Source organism: Xiphophorus couchianus, chromosome 9 (assembly GCF_001444195.1).
Source record: "Xiphophorus couchianus chromosome 9, X_couchianus-1.0, whole genome shotgun sequence".
Classification (NCBI taxonomy): domain Eukaryota; kingdom Metazoa; phylum Chordata; class Actinopteri; order Cyprinodontiformes; family Poeciliidae; genus Xiphophorus; species Xiphophorus couchianus.
Window position 1 is genome coordinate 31952041 of NC_040236.1, and position 26514 is coordinate 31978554.

At 38.2% G+C, this 26514-nt stretch overlaps 2 protein-coding genes across 2 annotated transcripts in view; one reads left to right on the forward strand and one right to left on the reverse strand.

Annotated features, from left to right (window-relative positions):
- Nucleotides 1–258: 258 nt before the first annotated feature.
- On the reverse strand, nt 259–13022 carry zmat3 (zinc finger, matrin-type 3). The gene is made up of 6 exons (XM_028027039.1): nt 12394–13022; nt 5580–6259; nt 4608–4745; nt 3598–3764; nt 3416–3519; nt 259–747 (listed from the first exon to the last, which is right to left on the reverse strand). Exons 1-6 carry the CDS (start codon nt 12515–12517, stop codon nt 539–541), a joined length of 1422 nt encoding a protein of 473 aa, XP_027882840.1. The 5' UTR covers nt 12518–13022; the 3' UTR covers nt 259–538.
- Nucleotides 13023–14203: 1181 nt separating this feature from the next.
- The window catches only part of pik3ca (phosphatidylinositol-4,5-bisphosphate 3-kinase, catalytic subunit alpha), a 28995-nt gene continuing 16684 nt past the window's right edge, over nt 14204–26514 (forward strand). The window contains exons 1-11 of the mRNA XM_028026993.1: nt 14204–14775; nt 15163–15244; nt 20574–20680; nt 20777–20945; nt 21332–21458; nt 21643–21852; nt 22068–22162; nt 22716–22871; nt 23644–23889; nt 24793–24878; nt 25074–25179. Of these exons, the coding sequence (XP_027882794.1) occupies nt 20625–20680; nt 20777–20945; nt 21332–21458; nt 21643–21852; nt 22068–22162; nt 22716–22871; nt 23644–23889; nt 24793–24878; nt 25074–25179 (1251 nt within the window). The 5' untranslated portion in view covers nt 14204–14775; nt 15163–15244; nt 20574–20624. The remainder of the gene's footprint in view (nt 14776–15162; nt 15245–20573; nt 20681–20776; nt 20946–21331; nt 21459–21642; nt 21853–22067; nt 22163–22715; nt 22872–23643; nt 23890–24792; nt 24879–25073; nt 25180–26514) is intronic.

Consider the following 26514-nt stretch of genomic DNA (forward strand, 5'->3'; position numbering starts at 1 on the left):
CTTAGTACAACTGAAATAAGAAAAAATAACTTATAAGTAACTTTTCAGCAAGATATAGGAGGTTGTTTTATCTAAATAATTTTCTTAATATTGATATAAAAAGTACTACTTTAACTGGCAGATTATTTCTCTTATAACATGGGAAAAATGTCTTTTTATAAGTGAATTTATTTGCCAGTGGAACTAGAACTTTTTCAGCAAAATTAAGGAATTATTGACTTAAACTTGTATATCTTGCTGAAAAGTTACTTGTAAATTAATCTTCTCTTATTTCAAGTTTACTAAGATATTTACACTAGAAACTGGACAAAATTACACGGTAAGATTTTGTGTTTTTGCAGTGTAAAGAGCCAAAACATCTTAAATGAGGAAAACACAGATGTAACTATTTACTACTTGATCTACTGTTTGAGCTGCTGTAATACTTTTTAAAATGCTCCTGTCTGGATTTGATATTTAAATTAAATCTTAGATGATCTGCGGTGAGATCTGGCCTCCATTTTGGATGTTTGAATCTGTTTGGGTCGGCTCTTCCCTCTTAACTGTAGCCGAGGTTCTCCATCTCATGGCGGTATCTCAGCTCCGACACTTTGGCTTTGTGCTGCTTGCTCTCCAGATGCTGCCGGAAGTCCGTCTCCTGCTCGGCGCCGCAGTTGCACATGGAGCAGTAGAACTGTCCGCTGGGAGTCACGCACATGGCTAGGTCCCTGGGGATGCGCTGCCTCGGCCTCGGGTTGTAATACGGCCCTGGACGGGGCGGAATGACAAACAGGCAGCATTAATTTCACATTTTGCACGTTTTTGTTCTTTCATTTGGGGTTCTACTGCTTCTACAAACATCCCAAGTGCTCAAAAATGCACCCAGCCATTTTTGGGCAATGTATTGTTTGTAATATTAATATAATGTATTGTTTTTTGGAGTTTGGAAAATGAGCCGTTTCCAAAACCTCCGGGATGTAACGTCACAAATCGAAGCACAGACCGTTACCTAGCAACCCCAGCAGAGTTCCAGCCCATCACCTAGCATGGGCTAGTTTGGTCAGCTTTATACCATGATGTTATATAATATATAACTGTTGCACTGTTATAACAGTTATAATGGTCTAAGTTGAAATATTAATATTTTTTGAATTGCAATTTTGGTTGCAGAGGCTTCATAATACACTTTAATTATTAAGTTTTGTTTTTATTTTCTAATTTTTTAATGTTTTCCGGTTCCAGTGTTAAATATTCTTTAGACTTACCATCCAGGAACCACTTGCTGCATTCTTGTTGGTTGTGCAGGAGGCGCCACTTCTGCTTTTCAAACGTGTTTTATAATTGTGCATCTGTTTGCAGCTATTTTTACGTGCAAGTTCAATCCAGCAGATTATTTGGATGTAAAGTGACAAGACACCCATCAACAGCTCATTCTGAAAAAAAATAGTCCAGTCAAACTAAGAATAACCAAACTCTGGTCCAGCAAACCTGGCTCTTGGTTCGGTTGAAGTGAACTCTGGTGCTGTTCCAATGCTTATGTGAACAACAAGCAGACCAGAAACCGCTCCAAAAGCAGGAAGTGGATTTCAGAGCAGAGCATTCTTGGTGAATCAACCTCTAAACTCAACTAATTCTGCTTTTCTTAAAGTTCAGTGCAAACAGAAGCAAGTTTAATCATAGGATAGGAAAAAAGACAGAATGATTCATTTATTCTGATAAAATAACCGTCTTCGGTGCGCAGAAATAACAGCTCAGGACAATGTTCACTGTTTGTGTAGAAAGTGCAGAAAACTGTCAAAAAGAGACAAAAATGACAGCAACAAAGCAACCAGACTGCACAAGGTCAGCTGTTCCAGGATATTTCCATCACAAAATCTGCTGACATGAGCAGATAATTGTGGAAAAGAATAAACTGATTGTTTTTACTCTCATTTATTCTCTTTAACTCTTTGCCGATTTGCTAATGAGTTTGTAAAAAAGAGTCGGAATCAGACACAGCAAGAAGGGTATGTTGACGTCAGCACAAGGTCTGACGTTCTTATGCTGTATCTGCTTACACACACACACACACACACACACACACAAGCTCAAAAGGTGAAAACAAATACTGTGGAGGTTTTTCTCAGCAAGCTGTTACCCTATAGGTTAGCAGGAAAACAAACACGACTGATCGCCACCAGTCACCTGACCAACATTTTTCTTTAAAAACTGTTGAAAAAGAGCAAACACTCCCCCACCTGGCCAACAGAGGTGGTCAGGTGGGGGCCTCCTCTGTGGCCCCACCTGACCAACAGAGTTGTCAAGCGTTTCCTGTTTTTCATTATGAGGCAGTTTTTGTTGTTGACTGAAATCAGCAGATTTAAAGTCTTTTCTCTCTTGCTCCATGCATCAAGGACATTTGCAAACGCCAAGCCAGCTGGGAAAGCTTACAATGCTGAAGAGAAGACGTTATATATTATGCATGCATCCACATTAACGGCAGGGAAAACGGCGTCTAAGCTGTGAAAGTCCAGAAGGGAAGGCTGGGCGTACCGTTAGGTCTGTCACAATCTGCAATAAATTAATTAATCACACGATGAATTAAAATGAGCTCAATAATTTCCACTAGAGCAGCAGTTATTAAAGAGATGCTCTCATTGAAACTTGTTGAAAAACACTGTATGAAGTAGTTAGTTTGCACTTCCTGCCTGTTCATTAATATTTTCTGAAATGCAATTTTGGTTACAGATATTCCACTTTAATTATTGCTTTGTTTTTTATTTTGAATTTTTAAAATGTTTTCCTAAATATTCTTTAGAAATCAAAGTGATTTCAATCTTTGACATACTTGCATTAATATGCCATTATTATTATATTATTTAAAACAACAATATTAACATTTATGGCAATAATTTTGAGAAGAATTTATCATCCAGCAGAATGCCTTATGACAGGACTAAATACCGTACTTTCTGGACTAAATGTTGCTCTGGAGTATAAATTCAATTTATTTATAAATGATTAAACGTGTTCCACTAACACGTTTCGATCAGTTGTCTGCTTTTTAAAGGGAATTTATTGTGAAAAATTTACTTTTTGCACATTTTTTATCCTTCTATTTGGGTCTCTACTGCTTATGAAAACATCCCAGGCACTTAAAAAACCACTCAGCTGATTTACAGCAATAATTTGATGTTGTTTGGTGTGTGGAAAAGGAGCTGTTTCAAAAACCTTTTGAATGAAACGTAGCAAATCAGCAGAAACTGCCCCTCGCCTCAGCCTGTTACCTAGCAACCCCAGTGGAGTTCCGCCCATCACCTAGCAACCCAGGCTGAGCAACCCCAGGTCAGCTGGTTTTAGATTCAAAACTGAAACTTTTCCCTCGACCAAACAAGCTTTGATCAAAAAAACTTCATTCAGAGGTAAAACCGGTTTTAGTTTCTTCCTGACTTTTCACCTGGCATGGCGGCGGGCAGCTGGGGGCTGCGGCGGTTTTTCACCAGTCGGTACTCGTTGCCATCTTTCCGATTTTTTCTCGGCGCTCCCTCATTGCTGCCTTCCCTGTAAAAGGGTGAAGACAAAAATCCCTTTCAGACAAACAGTTGCCGACACAGAAAACGTTTCTCGACCCAAACCCACATGTTGCTGGAGTTCTGCTGGGTCTCCGCCAGGCGAAGCTTCTTGGCGTGGTTTTTGCCCTGGTAGTGGGCCTGCGCAACTGCCAGCGAGCTGAAGGAGGCGTCACACAGTTTACAATAGTCGTTCTCAGTGGCCAGGATGACCCGGGGAGCCCCTTTATACAGCGCCTGCAAACACCAGACAAAGCATCGCACTGTTTGTGGTGAGAGGAGTTGGGGAGCAAACACGAAGCAAAGACGAAAAAGAAATGTTCAGAACCACTGAGAGGCAGAAAAACAGATCTCTGAGTCATTCTCTCTGTTTTCTTTTACTGCAAAATATACACCAACCACCATTTAGAGATAAGGAAACAGATGTCTGATATAAACAAATTGTTTAAATAAGAGTTTTCAATATAAAAATCAGGACTGAAGATGAAAATCTAAACTGTTCGGTGCTGAGAGAAGAATATGCATCCACAATTACAGGAGACCTATTATGCAAAATTCACATTTTGAATGTTTTTGTACTTTTGTTTGGGTCTCTGCTGCTTCTAAAAACAACTCTAGTGCTTAAAAGAACCACCCAGTCGATTCTTTGGTGTCTGGAAAATGAACCTTCAGAATGTAACATCACAAATCAGCAGGCACTCCCCGTCACCTAGGAACCCGGCGGAGCTCTGCTCGTCACCTAGCAACCCCGGCGGAGCTCTGCTCGTCACATAGCAACCCAAGCTGTGCTCCACATGCAAGTGTAAACGTTGAGCTGGGGGGTGTGGCCAGCAGCAGCTTATTTGCATTTAAAGTGACAAGACGCCCTAAAACAGCTCATTCTAAAAGGAGCTCAAACAATTATTATCTGAGGAGGATTTTGTGCAAAAACATTTTAATGAAAATGTTTTTTATAGCTACAGTTCAAGCCTAACCTGTTCAAGGAAGCGTAGTAGGTCACCATTAATCGACTGCAGCTGCCTCCCACCTCCTCAGATTAAACAGGCAAGTTGGTGCAGAAATGATGTAGTTTGGCCTAACCTGTCTGCCTCCATCAGCATCAGCGGCTCCTGAGCCGGCGTTCGGACCGGCGCCCTCCAGGGCTTCTGGTATCCTGATGGCAGGCGGCTGCTGGCTGCCAGCATAAAAATTTCTCAACTTTTTGCTGTGGTTCTTTCCCTGGATGAAAAGATGCAGAAGTTAGTATTTTTGTGGCCAGTTACAAGTAAACGTAACTAGATGCTACCCAATTCAGGTGTTGGCATAAAGCATAAAGTAAAAGGGCAGCTGAATGTTTATGTTGGTTACATTGGTCAAAGCTGTAGTAAGTAACTTAATAAAAAAAGATGTTTACATATTTGTTAAAATTATTAACATGTCGTGACAATATAATATAAGACTGTGGAGAAATTTAGCTTTACCTCCTCCCAGTGCTAATTAAAGAAATACACCACTGAGTCAGAAACAACCAATCAGAGCCAGGAGGAGGGTCTCAGCGCCGCCAATCACTCTTGTGTATGCACTCTCCTCCTTGCTCGCTGCTATGCTACAACAGAGCCTTCCACGAATGCTAAGGCTAGCAAAGAAGCTCAATAATTTTCGTTTGCATGATTTATTGTTTTTCTCTTTCTTCTCCTTCTGCCAAAAGCAGGATGACTGAAGTCTTCAGTCTGTTGCCTTTTTTTTCTGAAGGACAATTTTGTTTACAGATAATTCATAATTCATTTCATTTGTTGTTTCTGTTGCTTTGTTTATTTATTTTTGATCATTGTTCATTAGAATTTAACGTTTCTTGATCTTTCAGATTATTATGCCATTACCATTATTGCAAATACTCTGAAAACAGCAATATTATTGTTTATTACAATGATAAACGGGACAATTTATCGTCCCGTTAAAATTGGTTATGGTGACAGGCCTGGTCATAACATCAAGTCACAACAACTTTTACAAAACATAACTTTGTAAAAGTTGCTTACTGCAGCTTTAAATTGGGAGTGTGTTTCCACTCACCTGGTAGTGAGCTTGTGCCTGCTGAGCGGAGTTAAGTGTAACATTGCAGAGTTTACAGTACAGTGGTTTGCACAGTTCTTCCAGACCCAGAGGGTCGTCCTGCTCCACCCCCAGCAAGGAGCCCTCATCCTGGGGCTGCTCGCCGGCAGGAGCTGCTTGGCCTGGTAGAGGCCCACACGGGTAGCTGGATACCTGTGCTGGTCCTGGGGGCCGTGGGGTAATCTGTGACAGGTCTGGGTCTGGAGCGGGGGGTGAGGATAAGGAGTTGGGGGGCAGCGGGAAGCGGCTGGGTGCGGGCACCACAGGTGGAGGGACCAGTGCTTGAGCTGGGCGGAGGTGTGGAGGACCTAAAGGCTGGGTGAGGTCAATGGTTGGAGGTACGATTGCTTGTGTTGGATCTACAGGCGGAGGAACTAGAGTGTGCGCCATTGGAGGAGGCCCCATTGGTTGGGTTGGGGGCATTGGAGGTGGGGCTAAGGTGTGCGGCGGCGTAATGGATGGAGGCCTCAACGTGTGGGCAGAAGGCCCTAGACTCTGAGTGGGAGGAAGAGTTGGGGGTCTGATTGGTTGGGTAGCAGCAATGGGTGGAGGTCCTAAATGGTGCAGAGAGTCCATGTAATGGAAGGGCTGTTGGGGATGACTGAAGAGACTGAGAGGAGGCTTCAACATGGCGTCCGGACCTGAGAAAACCCAAACGTAATCTGTCAACTGGTTTATGTGTTTAGTGAAGTCCATGAAGAGTTAAAGGCCTATAAGTAACATTGTGTGCAGACGTCTCAGCACATTCAGAGGCCAGAAGACATGAACATGTTTAAGTCTTGTTTATTATCAGGCCTGAGACCCTTTCTGTTAACTATGAAATGTCTGAGCAACCTTCAGCTGGAATTGGCTAGAAATGTTCAACTTTTGAAAATCAGAAAATTTCCAAAAATATTCCATTTTTGAATCTCAGAAATTTTCTCTCTTTTTTTTTTTTTTTTTTTTTAGCAAAATCTCACATTTCTGGGTTTTTTTCAGACATTTTTTGACTTTTGAAACTCATAAAATGTCCATGTTTCTCTAAAAATGTCTTTTAACAAGTTTCTGACTTCAAACTCAGAAACGTCCACATAATTTCTAGAAAATTTCTTAGATGTATCACAAAATTTCTGTTTTTTTTTACTTTTCAAACTTTTAAAAATGTTAAACTTTTGAAATTCCAAGTTTTCCCAAGTTTTTCTATAAAATTTCTGAAACTCCTAAAATATCTGAATTTTTTAGAAAATTTGTGACTTTTCAAACTCAGAAATGTTCATGTTTTTTTCAGAAAATTTTAGATTGTTTTGGTGGAAATTGACTCCTCCTTTTATTCTATTTTCAGCGGCTCTAATACGCCGCCGTAGGTTTTAGAGAATGCTATTATTTACAGTGAAATGAATCCTGAAGGACTCAGCAGCAAAGAAGCAGCATAAAAAGCCAAACACACAATTCTGGTTTTAGCTAAAAGCTTCAATGTTATTGCAAACATGAATCCAAAAACTATTTTAAACTTAACAAAAAGTATTTTTTGAAGATAAAAATAACTTCCATTTGATTAAAATGATGATAAATGTCTATTAGGTGGATTTTGACAGCTGATGATGGCGCAGATTTAAAGCCCAGAGGCAAAATGGACAAAGAGCGAATAGAAACACATTCTTGGACAGAGCTTTGAGCTTCACACTTCAATGGGCTTCAGAAAGATCAGGCTGAGCATGCAGCGCCTGCAGTCAAGCATACAGGACATCAGATACACACACACACACGCAGTACCAACTCTAACTCCATGTTTCCCACCCTCCCCCTTTTTCATCCTATAGGCCACAAACACACACACATCTTCTGGCTTAGCTAGGTATTCTCACTCCTGTTTTCAGGATTGCTTTGTCACCGCCTGTGTGTGTGTGTGTGTGTGTGTTTGAGGTGGGGGTTGTATGTATAACTCTAAATTGTCAGGTCAGTACTCAGCAAACAGCTGTGTCAAAACCCACTTTGCTGAACGCTTTCATCTGAAAATCCGATTGAACGCCATTGGCAGTGAGTCCCAGACCCAAAATAACAGCCTGGGCTGTTTGTGTTTCCGAGCGCCGCTGCCTGTCCGTCTCTCTGTCCGCCCCGTCCTGCTGACCTCAGGAGAAAGGTACGCCAGACAAGCCCCTGACCTTACTATTAGTCACATCAGCTGCAGGACGAGTCACACGGCCAACAAGGAGAACCGTCTCAATCCATTTCATTCTTTATTGATATTTTGAGTCCTGCCCTTGTGGCCTTTGTTTTTTGGAGCTGCTTATTTAGAAATGTTTTTAAGTCTTCTAACACCGATTTGTTTGAAGTAATCTCGAAAAAAAATTAGGTTTAAAGGGGACCTATTGTGCAAAATTCACATTTGACACATTTCTGAGCTTCCATTTGGGTCTCAACTGCTTCTGAAAAGAAGCCCAAGTGCTTAAAGGTGACACGTTATGCTACTTGATCAGGTTAAGATAGGTCTATGGCCTATTCAAAACATGTTGATTAAATGTTTTCACTATACAGACCGCTACCAACAGCCGTTAAATCCTTAAAGAATTTGAATTAATATGAGTTACATTTATTTTCCCTTTGGAATCAATAAAGCATTTTTTAATTTGAAGATTTTTTGCGTAAAATTATTCTTAAATAATCTGAGACGGACTGGCGACATGTCCAAGATGACCGCGCCTCTCGCCCGAAATGTCTCTCTGGAGATTGGCACCAGCACCCCTCTTGACCCCTGTAGGGTGCAAGAAAATGGATGGATGGATTCTTAATGAGATTTTGAGGCCACACCCCCAACTCAACATTTTCACTCACGTGAAAATGGCTGCAATCGTACATCTTTGAAAAGAAGAAGTGGAGCCTCCTGCGCAACCAACAAGAGTGCAGAAAGCGGTTTCTGGATGGTAAGTCAACATCAAAACCCTTGTCTCTTCCAGGAGTAACACCAGCTGATCAAATGTGTTGGAGCTCTGCTTTGGTTGCTAGGCGATGGGTGGAGTTCCGCTGGGGTTGCTAGGAAACGGGCAGTGCCAGCTGATTTGTTACGTTACATTTTCAAGGTTTTTTTAAATGGATAATTAATTTACTGTCCAAAAAAATGACCGGCTGTTTTATTTGTTTGTGTTTTGTTGTTTTCAGAAGCTGTAGAAACCCAAACGGAAGTACAAAAACATGCAAAATGTGAATTCAAACAACAAATGGAGGTTTATTCCCGCCGTTTCTGTCGTCTTTAGTTAAGCCCAAATGTACACAGAGCAATTATCCACATGTCTCAACATAACCAGGAAGATCCAGGCTTTCTGTTGCACTATCTCTGTTCTTGTACATGTAACATGAAACCTCTTACATCCCAGACTCGATTGTTAAAATCATGTAACATAATTACAAACTGCAGCCCGAGTCTGTTTGAATGAGGAATACAAAGACCTCAGGCAGATTTTCTTCTTCTATACCACATTGTTCTTAGTTGCTTTTCTCCAATATAATTAACCCTTAGTTGGCTGAAAACACTGCATATATAGGAGAACAACACAGACAATAGATACCTTGCAGCCTATTATTGTACTCGAGCTGGAAATCAATAGATGTAGTCTCTTGATGCACAATAGTCTACCAGCTTCATTTTTATTTCCCAGTTGGATTCTGACGGCTGATTTAAGAAACTGGGGAGAAATATTACTTTGTTTTGATGCGTTTTATTTGTATTTTTGGGAACATGTGCCACAGTAGAGGAAGTTCTGCTCTTGTTGCTTAGAGATGACATTAAGGAAAACTGCAGGAGAGATATTATGAGCAGAAATACTGACTTCTCCTAATTATGTCCACTTAATCCAATGTGTTTTATTTAGATTTTAAATGACAGATTAACTCAAAGTGGTGCAAAATTGGGAAGTGGATGATTGTTTTTCAGGCAAAACCATGTTTCTGAAAAGTGTGTTTGAATTTGGGCTGCACAGTGGCGCAGTTGGTAGCACTGTTGCCTTGCAGCAAGAAGGTCTTGGGTTCGATTCCCGGCCCGCAGTCTTTCTGCATGGTGTTTGCATGTGTGTGTTCTCTCTGGGTACTCTGGCTTCCTCCTCTTTGTAAACTAGTTTAAGCTCAGTTGGGAGTCTGTTAACAGCGATTTCTATGTCTCACCACAAATTCTTGATTGGATTTTGGTCCAGACTTTGACTAGGTCACTACAACTTGCAACAAGACATTTTCCAATAATTTTTTTAAATATGTGAAATAATCTGCCAGTGGAACTAGTACTTTTTCATCTATGTTGATGGATTATTTACTTAAAACAAACTGCTATCTCTTGCTGAAAAGTTAAGTTAGTTTTGTCTTGTTTCAAGCGTACTAAGATATTTGCACTAGAAGCTAGACAAAAATAGTTAGCAAAGTTATTTTTTCCCAGTGTATTGATGCTGAAAATAACTGTTTCCATTACAGATGTGCGCAGAACTTTGTCGATATTCCACTAATGTAAAAAAAAACAACCCACAATTTCCGTGTTTCTACTAAAAAATACATTAAAATCACTAGTAAATAAGTTTGTTCATGAGATAAGTCATTAAAAACACTCTGCGCTGTCATCCTCCTACCACTTCCTGTCTTTGTCTTCTTTGTCATTTCTGGCAGTAGTAACATAAGAAATGTTTACATCTCATCACAACAACTGGATGTTGTTGTTTTTAGCATCACTTTTTTTTACTTGTGATGGTAAAAAGTGTTTCCGCTGCAGTTTGTTTGTTTACTTGAGTAAAATCCTCTGTTGTCTGCACTATAATTTTGGCCCCTTTGAGCTCCCGTAGACTTTATGTTGGCTAGATAGGTCAAGGTTAGCATTTTATTCACTTCTGATTTTGCCCTTTGTAAGCAGAAACACAGAAACATGGCTATTCCTGGCTGCAGAGTCATATAAATACTCACCGTTTTGACTGCAGTGACAAGGCAATCAGCTGCAGGTCAAAAATCAGGATTACATAAAGCCCAATTTCCAATGCTTCATTATCCACCCATCACACTTCTCCTCAGCCTTTTTTTTGTTCTCACAGCCTCAAAAGGAGCTGCCAGAGATAAAATCCTTGATGTTATTTCAGACGCGCCATCACTTGTCATATTTCTTTGAGCTTGACTCAGGAGTTTGCAGCTTGCTGGTTGAGCGCCCAGAAACAAAACGCAAAAACAGAGTCTTCAAGCCTTTTTTTAATTTCACTCTCTCCTCTGAGAGTCTTGAAATAGGCCAACTGTTCATTTTCTCTTGAGTTTCTTTTGTAGGTGCCGCGTTGTGTCACATCAATTATGGAGCGACAGGAAGTACATGCCTTCTGCACTGAATCCATCCGGACATTTCACTGCCTCCCCTGTAACCGTCGGTTACTGTAGCTAAATTCTTCATTTTATTTTTACTCCTGATAAATTGTTCAGGAATTTAACTAACTTCAACATTAACTGAGATATGTTGCCCTTTTAGTGATTGTGTGTAACAGTGATTTTGGCAGAGCAAGAAGTCTTGTAGGGATGAAAGTTATCAATTAATGAGTTAATCTAAAGATGATTGATCCTATCAATCATCTTTGATAAGCTGACATTTTCTTAAAATCTTGAGATTTCTCTTGTATTAAGAGGTTTTACTGTTTTTTCATAACACAAAAGACTAACTTTTCATGATATACCTAGTTTAAAAAAGAAAAAACACATTTGAACATTATTTTGTCAGTTTCAGAATAAACAGAAAATTGTGGTTTTCTCAGTATATTTGTAAAATAAATTACAGGTAATTCATTATATTTTGCTACTTGCATAAATTGTTTCCAGGAATGCACTTACTGTTTGAAAAGGTTGAAAAGGATTCAAGAAATGCACCAAAGCAACTGAGAAAAACGGTGCAGAGACTCTCTCATGTTCCCATTTCTACTTTTTTGTCTTTTCCGTTCAGAATCACAATAACATTTCTGTCAACAAATTACAACAAAAGCAAAAACATGCATGTTGTCCAATCTCTTGTTGTTCAGTTGCAATTCACATTATTTGTCCTCAAAACTTTACTCAAGAAAATCCTGATATATTGAAAACATGACTAATCAATTTGTCAATGAAGCAAGGACTTGCCATTCAGTTCATTGACACAGATATTTAATTTTGAGATATCACCAAAGGATTTTTGGAAAGAAACTTGCTTTTGCAGGTAATCAGTGGTGTTTTACACAGATAGAGAAATCCACCAAAGTGACAAACAGATACACTGTAAAATCTAATAATTAAATCCAAAAGGTAATCTAAGGGTTCCTAGTGAGTAATTGGAGGTTTATTAACATGAATAAAGAGGTGGATTGGTCAGTCTCTCGCTGTTAACATGGTCAGTGCTGCAGCATGACAGATTTTGGCCCGATGTCTCTGATTTCTCACAGGAAGGCGGCTACGCAGGTTCATCAGGGAGCATTTTCTTTATGGCTGTCACATGTCAGCAGTTCAGATCGAGCTACAGCTCTGCCTGGTCCTCTCCGACTTCGGATCTGAAGTCTCTCCAGTGCACGTATTTCCTAGAGCTGTCCACAGATTTTTGCACCGCAGCATCTTGCCGAACAGAATGGTGGCTGGTGCAGCCCAGCAGCAACATCATGAAATATGACAGCGGCAGCGTCAGGGGCAACCCCCGTTTCTACACCCACGGACCGCGAAGCGATCTGCAATCACCTCACACCGGCTTTCACCAGTTTCTTCTTTTCTCTCTCTCTCTTTTTTTTGCAGAATAACGCAGGAGAGTTTTTGCACGTCAGCCTCAACTTACCTGGCAATCGTGCAAGATAATGGCTGCTGTCACTGTAGCCGACAGGCGGCGAAGTGTAGTTTCTGCAGTATTCTGCGCTCTGGTAGTATGCAGCATCCCCGCATCTCAGCTGCAGCGCCATCATCGCCGGAACATCCCTCTGCCAACTTCTCCTCTCTGAAAAACCGGGCGGGCGGTCAGACAGGATGACAGTCCCGACCAGGACGCGCACACCGCGGCTTCCACCGGAAGGGGAACAGGGTGCAAAAGGTTCCCAACCCAAAGCACAAATTCACGCCGTTCATCGTCCACTGCGCGTTTTGGTTTTGTTGTTGCCACAGATAATCGGAAAATGTCGTGTAATTTGTGAAGGCGCTTTGGGATTGTTTAAATGCCCCCGGAGGTTTGCCCAGCATCCCTTTCCGTCTTGGTACGGCCCATTTCCGATGCCACTGCTGCTTCTTTGCATGGGTGGCAATAATGACACATTGTATAAATATGCTGCACCTCTGTGGTGAAGTCCAGCCACCGAGCTGGCAAATTATAACTAAACAGTTCTCAGATATGCGTGTAAACAAAAGGCAATGCATTAAGATAAAGATAATAAATGAATAATAACGATAAAATAAACCAATAAAATAACTTCTGACTGCTAAAGTAAAGAGTAAAAGTGTGAATGTGAATCTCTTATGATCTTCCATACTTACAGTTTTGTTTAGATCTGTCGCAATAAGCAATAAATTAATCACATGATAGATTAAAACGAGCTCAATAATTTCTATTTGCATGTTTTATTGTTTTGGTCTCAACTTGCCCTTTTTTTTGAAGGACAGTTTTTTTCAGAGACTTCATAAATAATTTACTTTGTTGTTTCTTTTGTTTATTTGATATTTATAATGTCTTCCAGTGACAGTGTTAAATATTCATTAGAATTTAAGGTTTATTGATCTTTGAGGATGCATTGAAAATGGTCTGAAAATAACAATATTATCATTTATCGCAATAACTTCTGGGACAATTTATCGCCAGGGGCGGTTCCTCTGCCAACAGGCTCCACATCACATCATCTATACAGAGTTGGGTAGTAACCGCTTATGTTACACTTACTTGAGTAACTTCTTTGAAGAAATCTACTTTTAGGAGTATTTTTTATTGTGCTGTACTTTTTACTTTTACTTGAATAATTTTATTGTGAAGTACCTCTACTCTCAGTTGAGTAAAATTTCTGGATTTTCTACCCACTGAGTAAAAATCAAACAAGTTTAAACCAAAAGTTCACCAGACACACACCTGCAGTTATAAAATTATGTGAAAATGTTGGTATTTTAAGGACCAAAACCAAAATAATTCATATAAATAACTATATTTACCAAATAACAATATCAATTTCTTTCAATATAAAACTTTTCAAAAAATTTGCAACTCAAAAGTTTCCATGTTTTTTCTGTTTTTCCTTGAAAATTTGTGATTTTTCTAATAAAAGAAATTTCCATGTTTTTTTCAAGAAAATTTCTGAGGTTAACCTTAAAATCTGAGTTTTTTGTAGCAATTCTTTTAATTTTTTTTTTCAATCTCAGAATTATTTTTTCAAGAAAATTTCTCAGATCAGTCTCAGAATTTCTGTTTTTTTTCTAGCAAATTTTCAACTTTTCCAACACAAAAATTTCCTTGTTCTTTTCTAGAAAATTTCTCATTTTGTTTGGTAGAAATGTGCCCCTCCTTTTTCTTCTTTCTATCCACAGCGGTCCTAATATGCTGTTGTACTATGCGAACACGTTACAAGCCTGGCTCTGCTATAGATCACATGCACAGACAGCTGCTAAACACACACAATGCTGACTAGAAATTGATTTTACACCTTTATTTTGGCGCCCCCTCTAGCGCAGCGCCCCTGTGCCCATGCTTTGCGCCGCTGTTTCCAGTGATTGCCATAGTCTGAAGGTAAAACTGAATCGACACGTCATTGGCTCTCACTCTGGCTGTGTTTGTGTGCATTTTAAAGGAAGGAAGGGAGGAGGAGACAGCGTGGAAGTGGAAGTGGACGAAGCTTTGTCGCAGTAACACAACTTCTCCAGTTGGGCAGCTGCTTTTCTACAACACATCCTCCAACGGTCGAGTCCGTCCGTCCGTCCGAGTCGACATGCCGCCGGTCAGTCTGCGCTCTCCGTGACCCCGGGAGGGTGAGAGTGAGCTCGGCTTGCTTGTCACTGAACGCTGGCGCGGAAGCGAAAGGCTCGGCGGTTGGGGAAAGACCGACACCTCCCTGCGTCTTTCCCGGCGCCGGGCAGACACGAACCCCGGATCGGCCGCAGGGAACCAACCGCAACGGCGGTTAGCTGGGAAGCTAACAGGCATATAAACCGAGGATATCCGTTCAGTTGAGCTTTGAATAGAAAGCAGCGGGTAGGTTTTTAATTAATTGAAATATATGTGTGTTTTTAAATTCTCTTAATATTTTAGTGCATTTTTATTGTTATTTGGGGAATTTTATTTCCCACAAAGGGAGGATAGGCATAGCATTGGCCTTTAGCTGTGATGGGCAAACATTTGGATAATATTAGTTCAATGTGTGTTTATAGAATCGAAAAAGTGTAATTTTTTAGGGGTTTCTAACTTGCTAGTGTCATCACTTAAATTAATAGTGTTTTATTTTGTATGTGGTGTCATTTGTGTGCTGTCATCGTTAGCTAACTTGCTTCCACTAGCCAACATGAATCACCATTTCTGTTATTCAGACTCAGTCTCAGGTTGTTTGGGGATTTTAATTTCTCCTCTCTGCAAATATTTCAGCGACGGCGTGAAACTGGATTAAAAATGAAGGGCGGGACTGTCTAATCATCCAAATAGGAGGGCATATCTCTCTCTGTCAAAGGTATGTTTCTCTTTCACATCACTTCTGTTGTCATCCTTCAATTAACTTCAACTCCAGAGCTAATTTTATGAACAAAGTGTAACCCGATCACTGTGTCACAAGTGTTTCCATTGAGCCCAGTTCGTCATGCAGAGTGGTGCAAATGGCTAAACCCTCTGTTGCCCACAAATATATCGAGTTGTGTCCTGCAAAGCCTCAACAGATGTTTGATCTCCACTGCCTGACCACAGATCTGTTGTGTAGCTGTATGGCATTACAGAAAGAAAAACTTGTCTAGGTCAATATTTCCCCACTGCCCACATCCTGTGTTTTAAGAAAACTTCCTCTTTAGTCCTAAAGTACTTTGCTACATCCTGGCCAGGGTCAGAGGTCACAGAACTACTCAATTGTAGTGTTTTTTTTAGTTTATGAAGGTTTTTCTGGGTTGTTTTTGTGTACATTTCCTTTGGGAGTGTTCTATTTTAAGTAAACATGTAAGGAGAATTTAAAAATATAATTATTATTACCGGAAAGTTGCCAGAGATTAATTCTCCTAAGTGTTTCTTTCTGTTTATGTGTATGTCTGGAGAAGTCTTCTGTCTTTAACATGGGTAGAAAGTCTTGATTGACGTGAATTTTCCAGAGTTTGATTGGGGGCCAAAATTACAACATTTGTTACATTTTCAGCTGCTGTGGTTTGCTTTCACAATGAACTGTCAAATGAACCAAACTTTTTGTAAAACCTGTTCCCCTCCTTACCTGTGGTGCCACTGGACCAAGAACTACTGAATGAAATGACACCCAAAACTCAGAAGAAGACATTGAACGCAACTTACTTACAAAGATGGATTAGTGTCAGATTTTAGTGGTTGTAGGATTTCTTTTTTGTTGAGCCATTTTTTCCGCTTGTGCTAGACTCTCGTGTTTGTTTTGGTTGCATTTATCCAGAATGCCAACAAAGTATCTGGATTAACTGGCTGTTAAATGTAGAAATAAAATATTTTTGTTCCCTTTTTATAAGCAGGGCATATTTGTATGTACAGCTTTAACGTGTAAGGCATTTATTGGCTATATTAGTGTAACTAAAAGACACAAAACGGTACAATTAACGCTGCCTAAGAGTTTTTTTCCCCCCCAAATAATTTGCCTCTTTTTTTTAGATCGATCAATTCATCATAATTTTTTTCTTTTACAATAAATTAAGTATTTATAAGCCTTAAATAAAATGTAAGTAAATATTTGGACTTTGAAACTATTTAAACTGAAGGCATATTTACTAATAAATAGGCTGAACATTCAGAATGTAATAAGATTAAATTATAAATGAGCACTAAAGGTGTTGATCATGAGTGCAATTTAGAGCTTTTTAGTTAAAATGTCACATTAATTGTTAACTGTATCTATTATGTGAGTTTAGTTTAATTTGTAATTTTAAATGGATGAAGTTAAATTAATTTGCTCATCTTGATTCTGAAAGTTAGCATTTTTAGAGGGAATGTAGCAGACTCGCACGTCTAACATTTATCAACTTAAAAGTAAAATCTCTACACTTTCTGTCATATCTGCAGATGCTAATCTCATGTGTTGCTCATGCTGCAGTTTTTCGTAGAAAAACTCTACCAAGCGTCCAGACCAGTTTTTTTATCTTCGCCTAACTTGAGGCAGTTCTGCGCTTTAGATAACGTTTAAAACGTGGCTTTTCATTTGACAGTGAAGCAGATGCTTTATCATCCTGGTTTGTTTTGAAACAAAGATGGAGAAACCAAACAGCATGTACTGAATGCAGTGCACAACCTGGCAGAATGTTTTTTTCTTTTCTTTACACTGCAAAAACACAAAAAATTACCAAGTATTTTTATCCAGTTTCTAGTGCAAATGTCTTAGTTTAGTCTCATTTCAAGGACGCTAACTTACAAGTTACTTTTGAGCAAGAAATATGAGCTTGTTTTAAGTTAATAATTTCACAATATTTGTGAAAAAGTATTTCTTCCACTGGCAGATTATTTAATTTATGGAAAATAATTTATAAGAGAAATAAATTGCCAGTGGTACTGGTACTTTTTAAAAAATCATTATGAAAGAATCATTGACGTAAAATAAGCTTCTACGTTTTGCTGAAAAGTTACTTGTAAGATAGTTTTGTCTTATTTCAAGTAGATTAAGATATTTGCACTAGAAACAAGACAAAAATACTTGGTAAGATTTTGTGTTTTTGCAGTGAACTCTTGCTTTCCTCAAGGAAAACACTGGTAACGTTTTGGAACATAATTTTAAAAATTTTATTTTTTAACTAAAAAAATGTTGGCGAGCTCAGCAGATTTGTCAAATTTTGCTGTTTGTGACAAATTATATTTCCTCATAATATGCAGCTTCTGTCATTGTCTTGTTTTTGTATTAATATGGTTGTATTGTTAAATCCTTTTGTGTTCCTTTAGAAAAGGAAGGAAGTGACTTCGACATCTGTAGCTTGTTTCTTAATCTTTTGGGTTTTTCACATCAGCAGAATTTCCGAGTACAAACGAGCTTAAATGTGCCGACTCAAAGCTGAAAATCATAGATTCTTATTTTTTAACCTTAGAAATATACGAATGTATGTGCTCTTTTTGCTCAATGCACTAAAATAAATATTGCATTTTTTTCCCTGTGCCTTCTTGAGGAAACTAGATTAAATATTATCCATTTATGGACCCGGATCTCTTCCCAGAACCCATCCAGGAGACAGAAAGTTAAACACCATAAATACCACTGATATTCTGAGGGAAGGTTTGTTCTTTTGTTCTCATTTATTTATTAAATGTAAATAAACCATTTCAGCTCTGCAGTAAAACATCCAGAATGGTGTAAAACAGTGATTATTATTTAGTGTTAATGGCGGAAAGTGGCATGCTTTCCCATCGCTCTCGGCTGCAGCTGACTCACCGTGTTGTTGTGCTTATGAGTGTTGGACCTTAGCAGACTGTCTAAAGTTGTTAATTTCCCAGCACAGAGCCGAATGAGACAATCATGACTGGTAACTAAGATGCAGAATTATTGTTCATCCTGGCTCATTTTATTTATAAATATTTGCCATTTGAAATCGGCTGTTTCTGACCAATTGCATAATTTCCTCATAATGTGCATCTTCTGTCATGGTCTTGTTTTTATTTATTTTATTTTTAATTGGGTGTTGAGTTGCTTTCTACTCTTTGATTTCTGACATTGTTTGGAATTTAAGATTGAGTTCCTGACTTTTTTCCCTTCTTTTGCTTACTTTCTTTGCTTAAACAGAAATTTCAAATGACAGTATTTTTAAAAAGTTGCTTATATTTCAATCGTCCCTCTGAGTTGCATGATGACTATGAAAATATTTGTTTAATTACAAAAATAAAGTGATAATACTTGCAGAAAAAAGACTACATTTTGTTGGACAAATTTATTTTAAAACCTCCCTTTCCTTTTTTTAAAAATAATTAAGTTTTGTATATCTTTTCACACCCATTTGTGGATAGCATATTTTATTGTCGCAGTGTTTTCTCAAATGGCTTTATTTGTGGTATCTCTTTTCTATTTTTTTTTTTTACTTCAGTTCAGTTTTCCTGGGTATGTCTGCAGTCATTTATTTGGGGGTTAAAAATGGCTAAAATTAGATTGTTATGCATGAATTTTGTACCATATACAGTACAGACCAAACGTTTGGACACAACTGTGTGTCCAAACGTTTGGTCTGAACCGAGTACAGACCAAAAGTTTGGAGACACAGTTGTGTCCAAACCTTTGGTCTATACATGTCAACATGTTGCTAATAATAAATAAAAAGACATTTGAAAGAAAAATGTCTTAAAATTACTAGAAAAAGGTTATTTTGATTATTTAAAAGCTTACTGAAAATATTTTGATGCTGTTAAAAGATTTTCTCTTAATGAAATGAACAATGATCAACATTCTTCATTTTAGTATTTTATTTATTTTTTTGTTTTTCCTGATACAAAATTTCACAAATTTGCTGCTTTATTCTCCTAACATTATGTCTTTATCCTGGTGATATCACACCTTTATTTATGTTGGTGTTTTTGTATACTATCTGTTCAGCACTTTGGTCAGTTTTGCTCATTTTAAAGGTGCTTATAAATAAAATAAACTTGGCTGTATTTAAGGAAAACAAGACAAAGTTTTTTTTCTTAGTATTGTGAGAATCTTAGTGCAAAAGATAAAATCCATATTTCATAATAAATACTTCTTGAATCACACATTTGGGTTTCAGTTTTCTGATGTGACGCAGCTTTCATGTAGCAGTAATTGGACTGAATCACCATTTCGTTCCATTCATTTGTTCTCCTGAAATAAACTCAGAGCTGTGAGCGAAATGATTCGGTCTCACCGTTACTCTTCTCACCTGGACGGACAGATCTGGTCCAATTCTTTTCCAGGTCCTGATCGTGATTTATTTCAAAGAATTAGAGGGAAAGCATCTTGTTTCATGCTCTCTGAATTTTGAAAGTTTAGGTTCTCCAAGCTAAATATATTAAAAAAGTACATTTTTGTTGAATTTCAATCATAAATTTTCCCCCATATTCTTATTTTACTATGAGAAAACTGATGGCATTACTACAAAACTGAAGTTTCTTAAGGCGTTTAAATTTTTTTTAATGCAAGAGGTCAATGCAAAGTTGGGGAACAAAATGATAAATGCTGGTGATTTCTTTCTGCAAACAGAGAAACTCGCTGTAAACTCATATTATGTTTTGGTTTTATTGGACGATTTTTGATTCAGAAACCAATTTTTCTATTCAAACAGTCTGGAGATTCTGTTTAAATTATGCGACTGAAAGAGGAAAAGAAAATGTAAACGAAATATTTATTGAAAACAATTTTTTAAGTTTTGTAGAATGGTTTATTTTATAATAAAGTTTGAGCTTTTATTGTGACAAAATGTCAGCGTCCAAGTGACATGAATGCTTTTGTATGTCTTTGAGTTAAAACTTAGTTCTGTTTTCTTTTGTTGCTAGTATCCTCTCTAGCATGTGGTAGAAACTCTCTAAATAGTTTATTTTAAGTACTTAAAAGGTTATGTTTCATTATGGAAGTTTTAAAGTCATAAATACACAACCGTGTTATGTAAACCCACAAGTTCCCTTTATGCAACTCTGGAATGTTTTACATAGGTGTTGGTCATTTTTCAATTTCCTACTTTTGTGACTTTGGTTGTTTCATACAATGTGCTGTTTTGTTTGCTTTTTGTGGGATATGAAAGGTGATCTGCAGCAGAACATTTTGGACCAGACATGCTGCAGTAATTCCCCATCAGCTTTGACATCTGATTTAAAATAGTTTCAAGTCATAAAAACCAAGCTTTGCGATGTTGTGTTTTCAGGTAGCTCTCTTCAGCTTACCTGTGCAGCAGAGCTGAGAGACAGAGCAGAAGATGCCTCCAAGGCCGTCCTCAGGGGAGCTATGGGGCATCCACCTGATGCCCCCAAGGTATGACTTCCTGATCTGAAATTAAATATTCATTTATGTTATTCCAAACAGAAATATCAGCAGTAAAGCACTGGTAATGTTGGTTGTTGTGACTAGGATCCTAGTGGACTGCCTGCTGCCCAATGGGATGATTCTGACCTTGGAGTGTCTCCGAGAGGCCACGCTAATCACCATCAAGCATGAGTTGTTCAAGGAGGCCAGAAAATATCCCCTCCATCACCTCCTGCAGGAGGAAACCTCCTACATTTTTGTCAGTGTTACACAGGTGAGAACGTGATTGATGTTTTGTTTTTTTCTCTGCAAAAATAAGCAAAAGTATTTTGAAAAATGTACTTTTTGCATGTTTTTTGTCTATACTGGTTCTAAAAACAGGCCAAGCGCTTAAAAACAAACCCAGCTGATTTTTGGTAATAATTTAATGTTTTTTAGTGTCTGGAAAAGTAGTCATTTCAAAACCCTTCTGAATGTAACATCACGAATCACCTAGTAGCCCCAGCGAAGGCCAGTGTGTTACCTAGCAACCTAAGCAGATACCTATCCTAACCTGTTCAAGGGAGAATAATGGGCCACTTTAAAGCTGAATTACGTGTATTACTTCTGATTTATTTATTTTTTAAAAGTTTTATTTATTCTTTTGCTCTAAAACAACAGGAAGCTGAGCGGGAGGAGTTCTACGATGAGACTCGAAGGCTGTGTGACCTTCGACTCTTCCAGCCTTTCCTCAAAGTGATCGAGCCGGTCGGCAACAGAGAGGAAAAGATCCTGAACAGAGAGATCGGTGAGATCCTGGGTTCTAATAAAACACTAAACAAGGATTTTTCTAAATCCATAAACATAATTTTGTTGGCGCAAATAGAATAAATGATGGATTTTTCTGCAATTTCAGGATTTGTGTTGTTGTTAGTTGGCCACAATCAACTTAAAACGAATTTACCCTCCATTTTTTGTGTGTGTTGTCTAAGGTTTTGCCATCGGCATGCCTGTGTGTGAGTTCGACCTGGTGAAGGACCCAGAGGTCCAGGACTTCAGGAGAAACATCCTGAATGTTTGTAAAGACTCTGTGGAGCTGAGAAACGCCAGCGGTCCCCACAGCAGAGCGCTGTATGTTTACCCCCCCAGCGTCGAGTCGACACAGGAACTTCCCAAACACATCTATAGCAAACTGGACAAAGGTAAACAAAGATTTACAACCCAATCAGACAATGATGATCAAAGGAGTAACTGAAAGGATACCCGTACAGCTGTTGTATAAATTCAGTAGAAAACATCCAGAATACCATATTGCATCCGTTTGCCCCATGCTATTTAACAATAAATTTGCATACTTTCTCGTTTAATAGTATTGATATGATTTCTTTTATGTATTCATTTTCTGCTGGTCTTATAGGTCAGATTATTGTTGTAATATGGGTGATCGTTTCCCCAAACAATGACAAGCAAAAGTATACACTAAAGATCAACCATGACTGTGTGCCGGAACAGGTGAGTTTCATTAACCACACATTATAAATACATTTTTAAAGCTGACGTAATTATAACATATAACAGGAAAGAGTGCATAGGGCGTTTCATTACATTAAATATTGTTGAATATTTATTTCAAACATTTCTTTATGATATTTTTTATTTTTATGGTTAGTAGCTACAGGAAGCCCAAAATTCTGTGTCTGGAAAAAGTATATTACAGCTTACACAGTCCCTGAAAAACGTGCAGACTTGTCCAGCACATAATTACTGACATCTTTCACAAGGAGAAGCTGCAAAAGACCATTACTACAGAAACTGGTAGTTCAGACTGCTGACTACTAATAAAAAGTTGAATGGAAGGAAAAACTGGTAGAAAAGGGAGTCACAAATAACAAGGTTAACTAACACAAGACTGATCAGTCTGTTGGTAATAAATCTATATAATTTGAGTTTAATGTTTTTTTTTATTGACTGAAATGCAAACTGCATTTCAAGACAGTAGTTCACTTATTGATTTGTCCAAAACCAAACTCCAACATAATCTCTTTGAATGCATCGGGCCCTAAAGGTGATTGCAGAGGCCATTCGCAAGAAGACGCGCAGCATGCTGTTGTCCCCAGAGCAGCTGAAGATGTGTGTTCAAGAATATCAGGGAAAATACATCCTCAAAGTTTGTGGCTGTGACGAATACTTGCTGGAAAAGTATCCCATAAGCCAGTACAAGGTAAGACCCAGCTGACTGGTTCTAGGAGATGGGACTGTTTAATCCCAGTGGCTCTGTTTGGCATCTGTGGAAGAATATAAAGGCCACTGCAAAAAGATATACAAATTCTGATTTTAATCTCAGAATTCTTTGTTTTTCTTCAGAATTCTGACTTTTTTCTCAAAATAGTTTTTCTCAGATGGAGAATTTTTTTCCTCATAATTCTGACTTCAGTGTCAGAATTTTCACTTATTTCTATCAGAATTCTGAGGGTTTATTTTTCTCCATAGATTTTTTTCTTCAGAATTTTTGTTTTCAGAATTTATTTATATTTTCACAATTCTATCTTCAGTGTCAGAATTTTTACCCTGAATTCTCAGGATTCTCAGAATTCTCACTTTTGTTTCGCAGAATTTTTTTTCAGAATTCTGACCTTTTTTTCTTCTTCAAAATTTAACCTTTTTTCCTTAGAATTTTTTTTCAGAATTCTGCTTTTTGTCTTAGAATTCAGACTTTTTTTTCTCAGAATCAGAATTGTTTAAATTTATTATACACCATCTGGCAAACCAAATCTTAAAACTCAAATCTGCCCAAATAAATTAGGAACAGGCTGAATAAATTGTAGGTTTACTAATCCAATAACAAGGAAGGTACAATGTTTATTTACTTGGATTTTGACCATGATTGATACAGAATTAGAATTCTGAGATTAAAGACAGGATTATTTTTTTTCTTTAGTGGCACTAATTGTCTTCCACAGTATCGTACAAACTGTTTCTTTATTCTCCTGCAGTACATCCGTAGTTGCATCATGTTGACCAGGATGCCAAACCTGATGCTAATGGCTAAGGACAGCCTGTACACTCAGCTGCCTACTGATAACTTCGTCATGCCATCATACTCTCGACGTATCTCCACGGCAACGTCGTACATGAATGGAGAGGCTTCGTCCAAGTCGCTGTGGAGCATCAATGGGACTCTGCGAATACGAATCCTCTGCGCCACCTACGTCAACGTGAACATACGGGACATAGACAAGGTGGGGACAAAACTACATCAGTGCTTTTACATCCAATAATAAACGGAGCAGAATCTAAACTTTGTTTTAGAGCAACTAATTATTTAGTTGCTCTATTTAGTTGTACTATTTATTTCTTTATCCTTGTATATTATCTATGTACACATAACCTGCATCTTAACTCGAGTCGAGCAAATCTCAATCTTGTTGTAATCTGTTGATGACAATGACAAATAAATCTTATCTTATCTTATCTTATCTAAAATCACTTGACTGTTTTCTTTTCTTCCTTTTTTTTAAAACTTTGCACAGCTTCCTTTGTTCCTGTTGAAATAAACGGACATTATGGAGCTTCCAACTGAGTTCAACCAAACTCAGTTGGAAAAAATGCAGATAAACTAAGTAGCAAACAGCACAAGCCCTTAATAAAAAATAATAATACCCAGATGTTTTTGGCAGTAAGTTAGTGTTTTTTGGTCTCTGGAAAACGAGCTGTTCCAAAAACCTCCTGATTGTTACCTAGCAATTCACTCTGAGTTTCAGCGCATTTGGTCGGCTGGTTTTTCTGCTGAATGCTCTTTACAATGGCTGCTGGAAAAGACAGTTTTGTTGTTGACTTACCACCCAGAAACCTTTGGATGCATTATTGTTGTTTGTGCAGGAGGCTCCACTTCTGCTTTTCAAAGATGTATGGTTGTATAGTTGCATTTGTCTGTTGCCATTTTACCTGCGAGTGTAAACGTTGAGGTTGGTGGCGTAGCCAGCAGGGGCTTATTTAGATTTAAAGTGACAAGATGCCCTAAAACAGCTCGTATTAAAATGATTTTGTTCAAAAATGATATGAACATGTTTTGTATAGACCATAGATCTATTCTAGCCTATGCAACCTTTAAATGTAATTTTGAATTTCCTCTTTTCTTGTAGATTTATGTGAGGACTGGAATTTACCATGGAGGTGAACAAATGTGTGACAACGTCAACACACAGAGAGTACCCTGCTCTAATCCCAGGTACGTGGTCACTACTTTAAAAAAATATATCATACTCTATCAAGTTAAGTAGTTATTGGATGGAGGATAGATTAACAGCAGGATGGTGAGATTAAATTGCCAAATTACTGTATATTGCTGTTGAACCAGACCTTTTTTCTCAGCTTTCAGAAGTTTCCATTCCTTGTCAGATGCGTTGATTTCTGTTTTGTGCAGGTGGAATGAGTGGCTCCCGTATGACATGTACATCCCGGACATCCCCCGAGCTGCCAGGCTCTGCCTCTCCATCTGCTCTGTTAAAGGCAGAAAGGGAGCCAAGGAGGTAAGACACCTCTGCGTTTAACCTGCGTTTACTAGAAAACAGAAATGGTTCTGTTTTAAATTCTGACTGCAAAGTTATCGGTGGAAATCGCAGGACAGTGAAAAAAACTTCTGCTAATCCGCTAACGCGTAGTCACATGAGGACTATGCATCCTTTGATGTTACACTTCCAGGAACACTGTAGCTGACAGCCATCTTGGTAGGTATCTGTTGCCAACCGTCTTTACAGTTGCTATGGAGTTACTACGACAACAATAAACAAGACACTAGCTAAGAACTAGCTCTCGACTAGCCTCTATCTAATTTATAAACAACATAAGTACATTGTAACTTTTTTTGAGTACTCTACTTTCTTTTTCTTGGTCTTGAAGTTGTGGTTCTTCAATGCTTTGCGCTGCATTTGCCTACAAAGATGGTGGATCAGTGGCGCGGCTGACATCCGGTACAGACTTGTGGGAACTATGTATTCAGCCTTTCTGTTGAAATGTGCTATACAAATTAACTCGGTTGATTAATTGATTGCATCGTGGTGCAAATTGTTTTGCTCTTTAGCTAGCTTTGAAAACTGTTAGCAAACTTGGCTTCCTTTAATTTTCCAGATTAAATTTAATCTGGAAAACAGTTATGAAACTGGACTGTTTTATAAACTTTCAGTGGAATAAGGTTTGACATCTCTGAAGTTTTGTTATCGACTGTTAAGAATTCAAGTAGTTATTCTTGCTCTTATTTTGAAGGGGGAGAACATTGTTTCCTCTCCATGTTGCTGTTGTTTTTCCCCTCTGTCTCAAATATACAAAGTATGTTTTATTTCAAACATACAGGAAGAAAATAAGAAATGGTTAATCTAGAACAATGTATAAACATAAATACAATAGTTGTCTAATTTATAATATCCAAATTAAATTAAATTGGTGCTTTAGGGTTGTAGTCTTTCAAGGCCAGATGTTATTAGAATTGAAGTTGGTGCTTTAGCATTAGCTTCCACTAAATACTAACACACTATGTAGTGGAAGCTAATGCTAAAGTAATGTTTTAGCATTAGCAGAACTCATGTGACTAGAATATAATATACTTTATAATCCCCAAGGGGAAATTAGCTTATTTGCTGACAAGCTACTCCATCTAAAAAGTAAATATAGTAAATTCTGATTAGTGCTTTTAGGGTTAGCTAACGTTTTAGTTAGAGGTTCCACCATTGGTCAAATGATGGCAGGGGGAGTAAAATATCTAGTTTTGCCTACATAGGATAACATTTAGAAACAACACACACTTAGCAGTATATTTGTATAATGTGTGTGTGCTGTTTGGAAGTCCTCTTCTCCTCATCAGTCTGAGG

Excerpts from the sequence above, each read along its gene's own strand:
- zmat3 (XM_028027039.1), bottom strand. The coding sequence starts at position 12,517 with ATGATGGCGCTGCAGCTGAGATGCGGGGATGCTGCATACTACCAGAGC. Across the intron at positions 6,260-12,393 it reads TTATCTTGCACGATTGCCAG|GTCCGGACGCCATGTTGAAG; the intron begins GTAAGTTGAGGC and ends GGGTTTTCTCAG. Across the intron at positions 3,765-4,607 it reads ATGCTGATGGAGGCAGACAG|GCGCTGTATAAAGGGGCTCC; the intron begins GTTAGGCCAAAC and ends TGGTGTTTGCAG.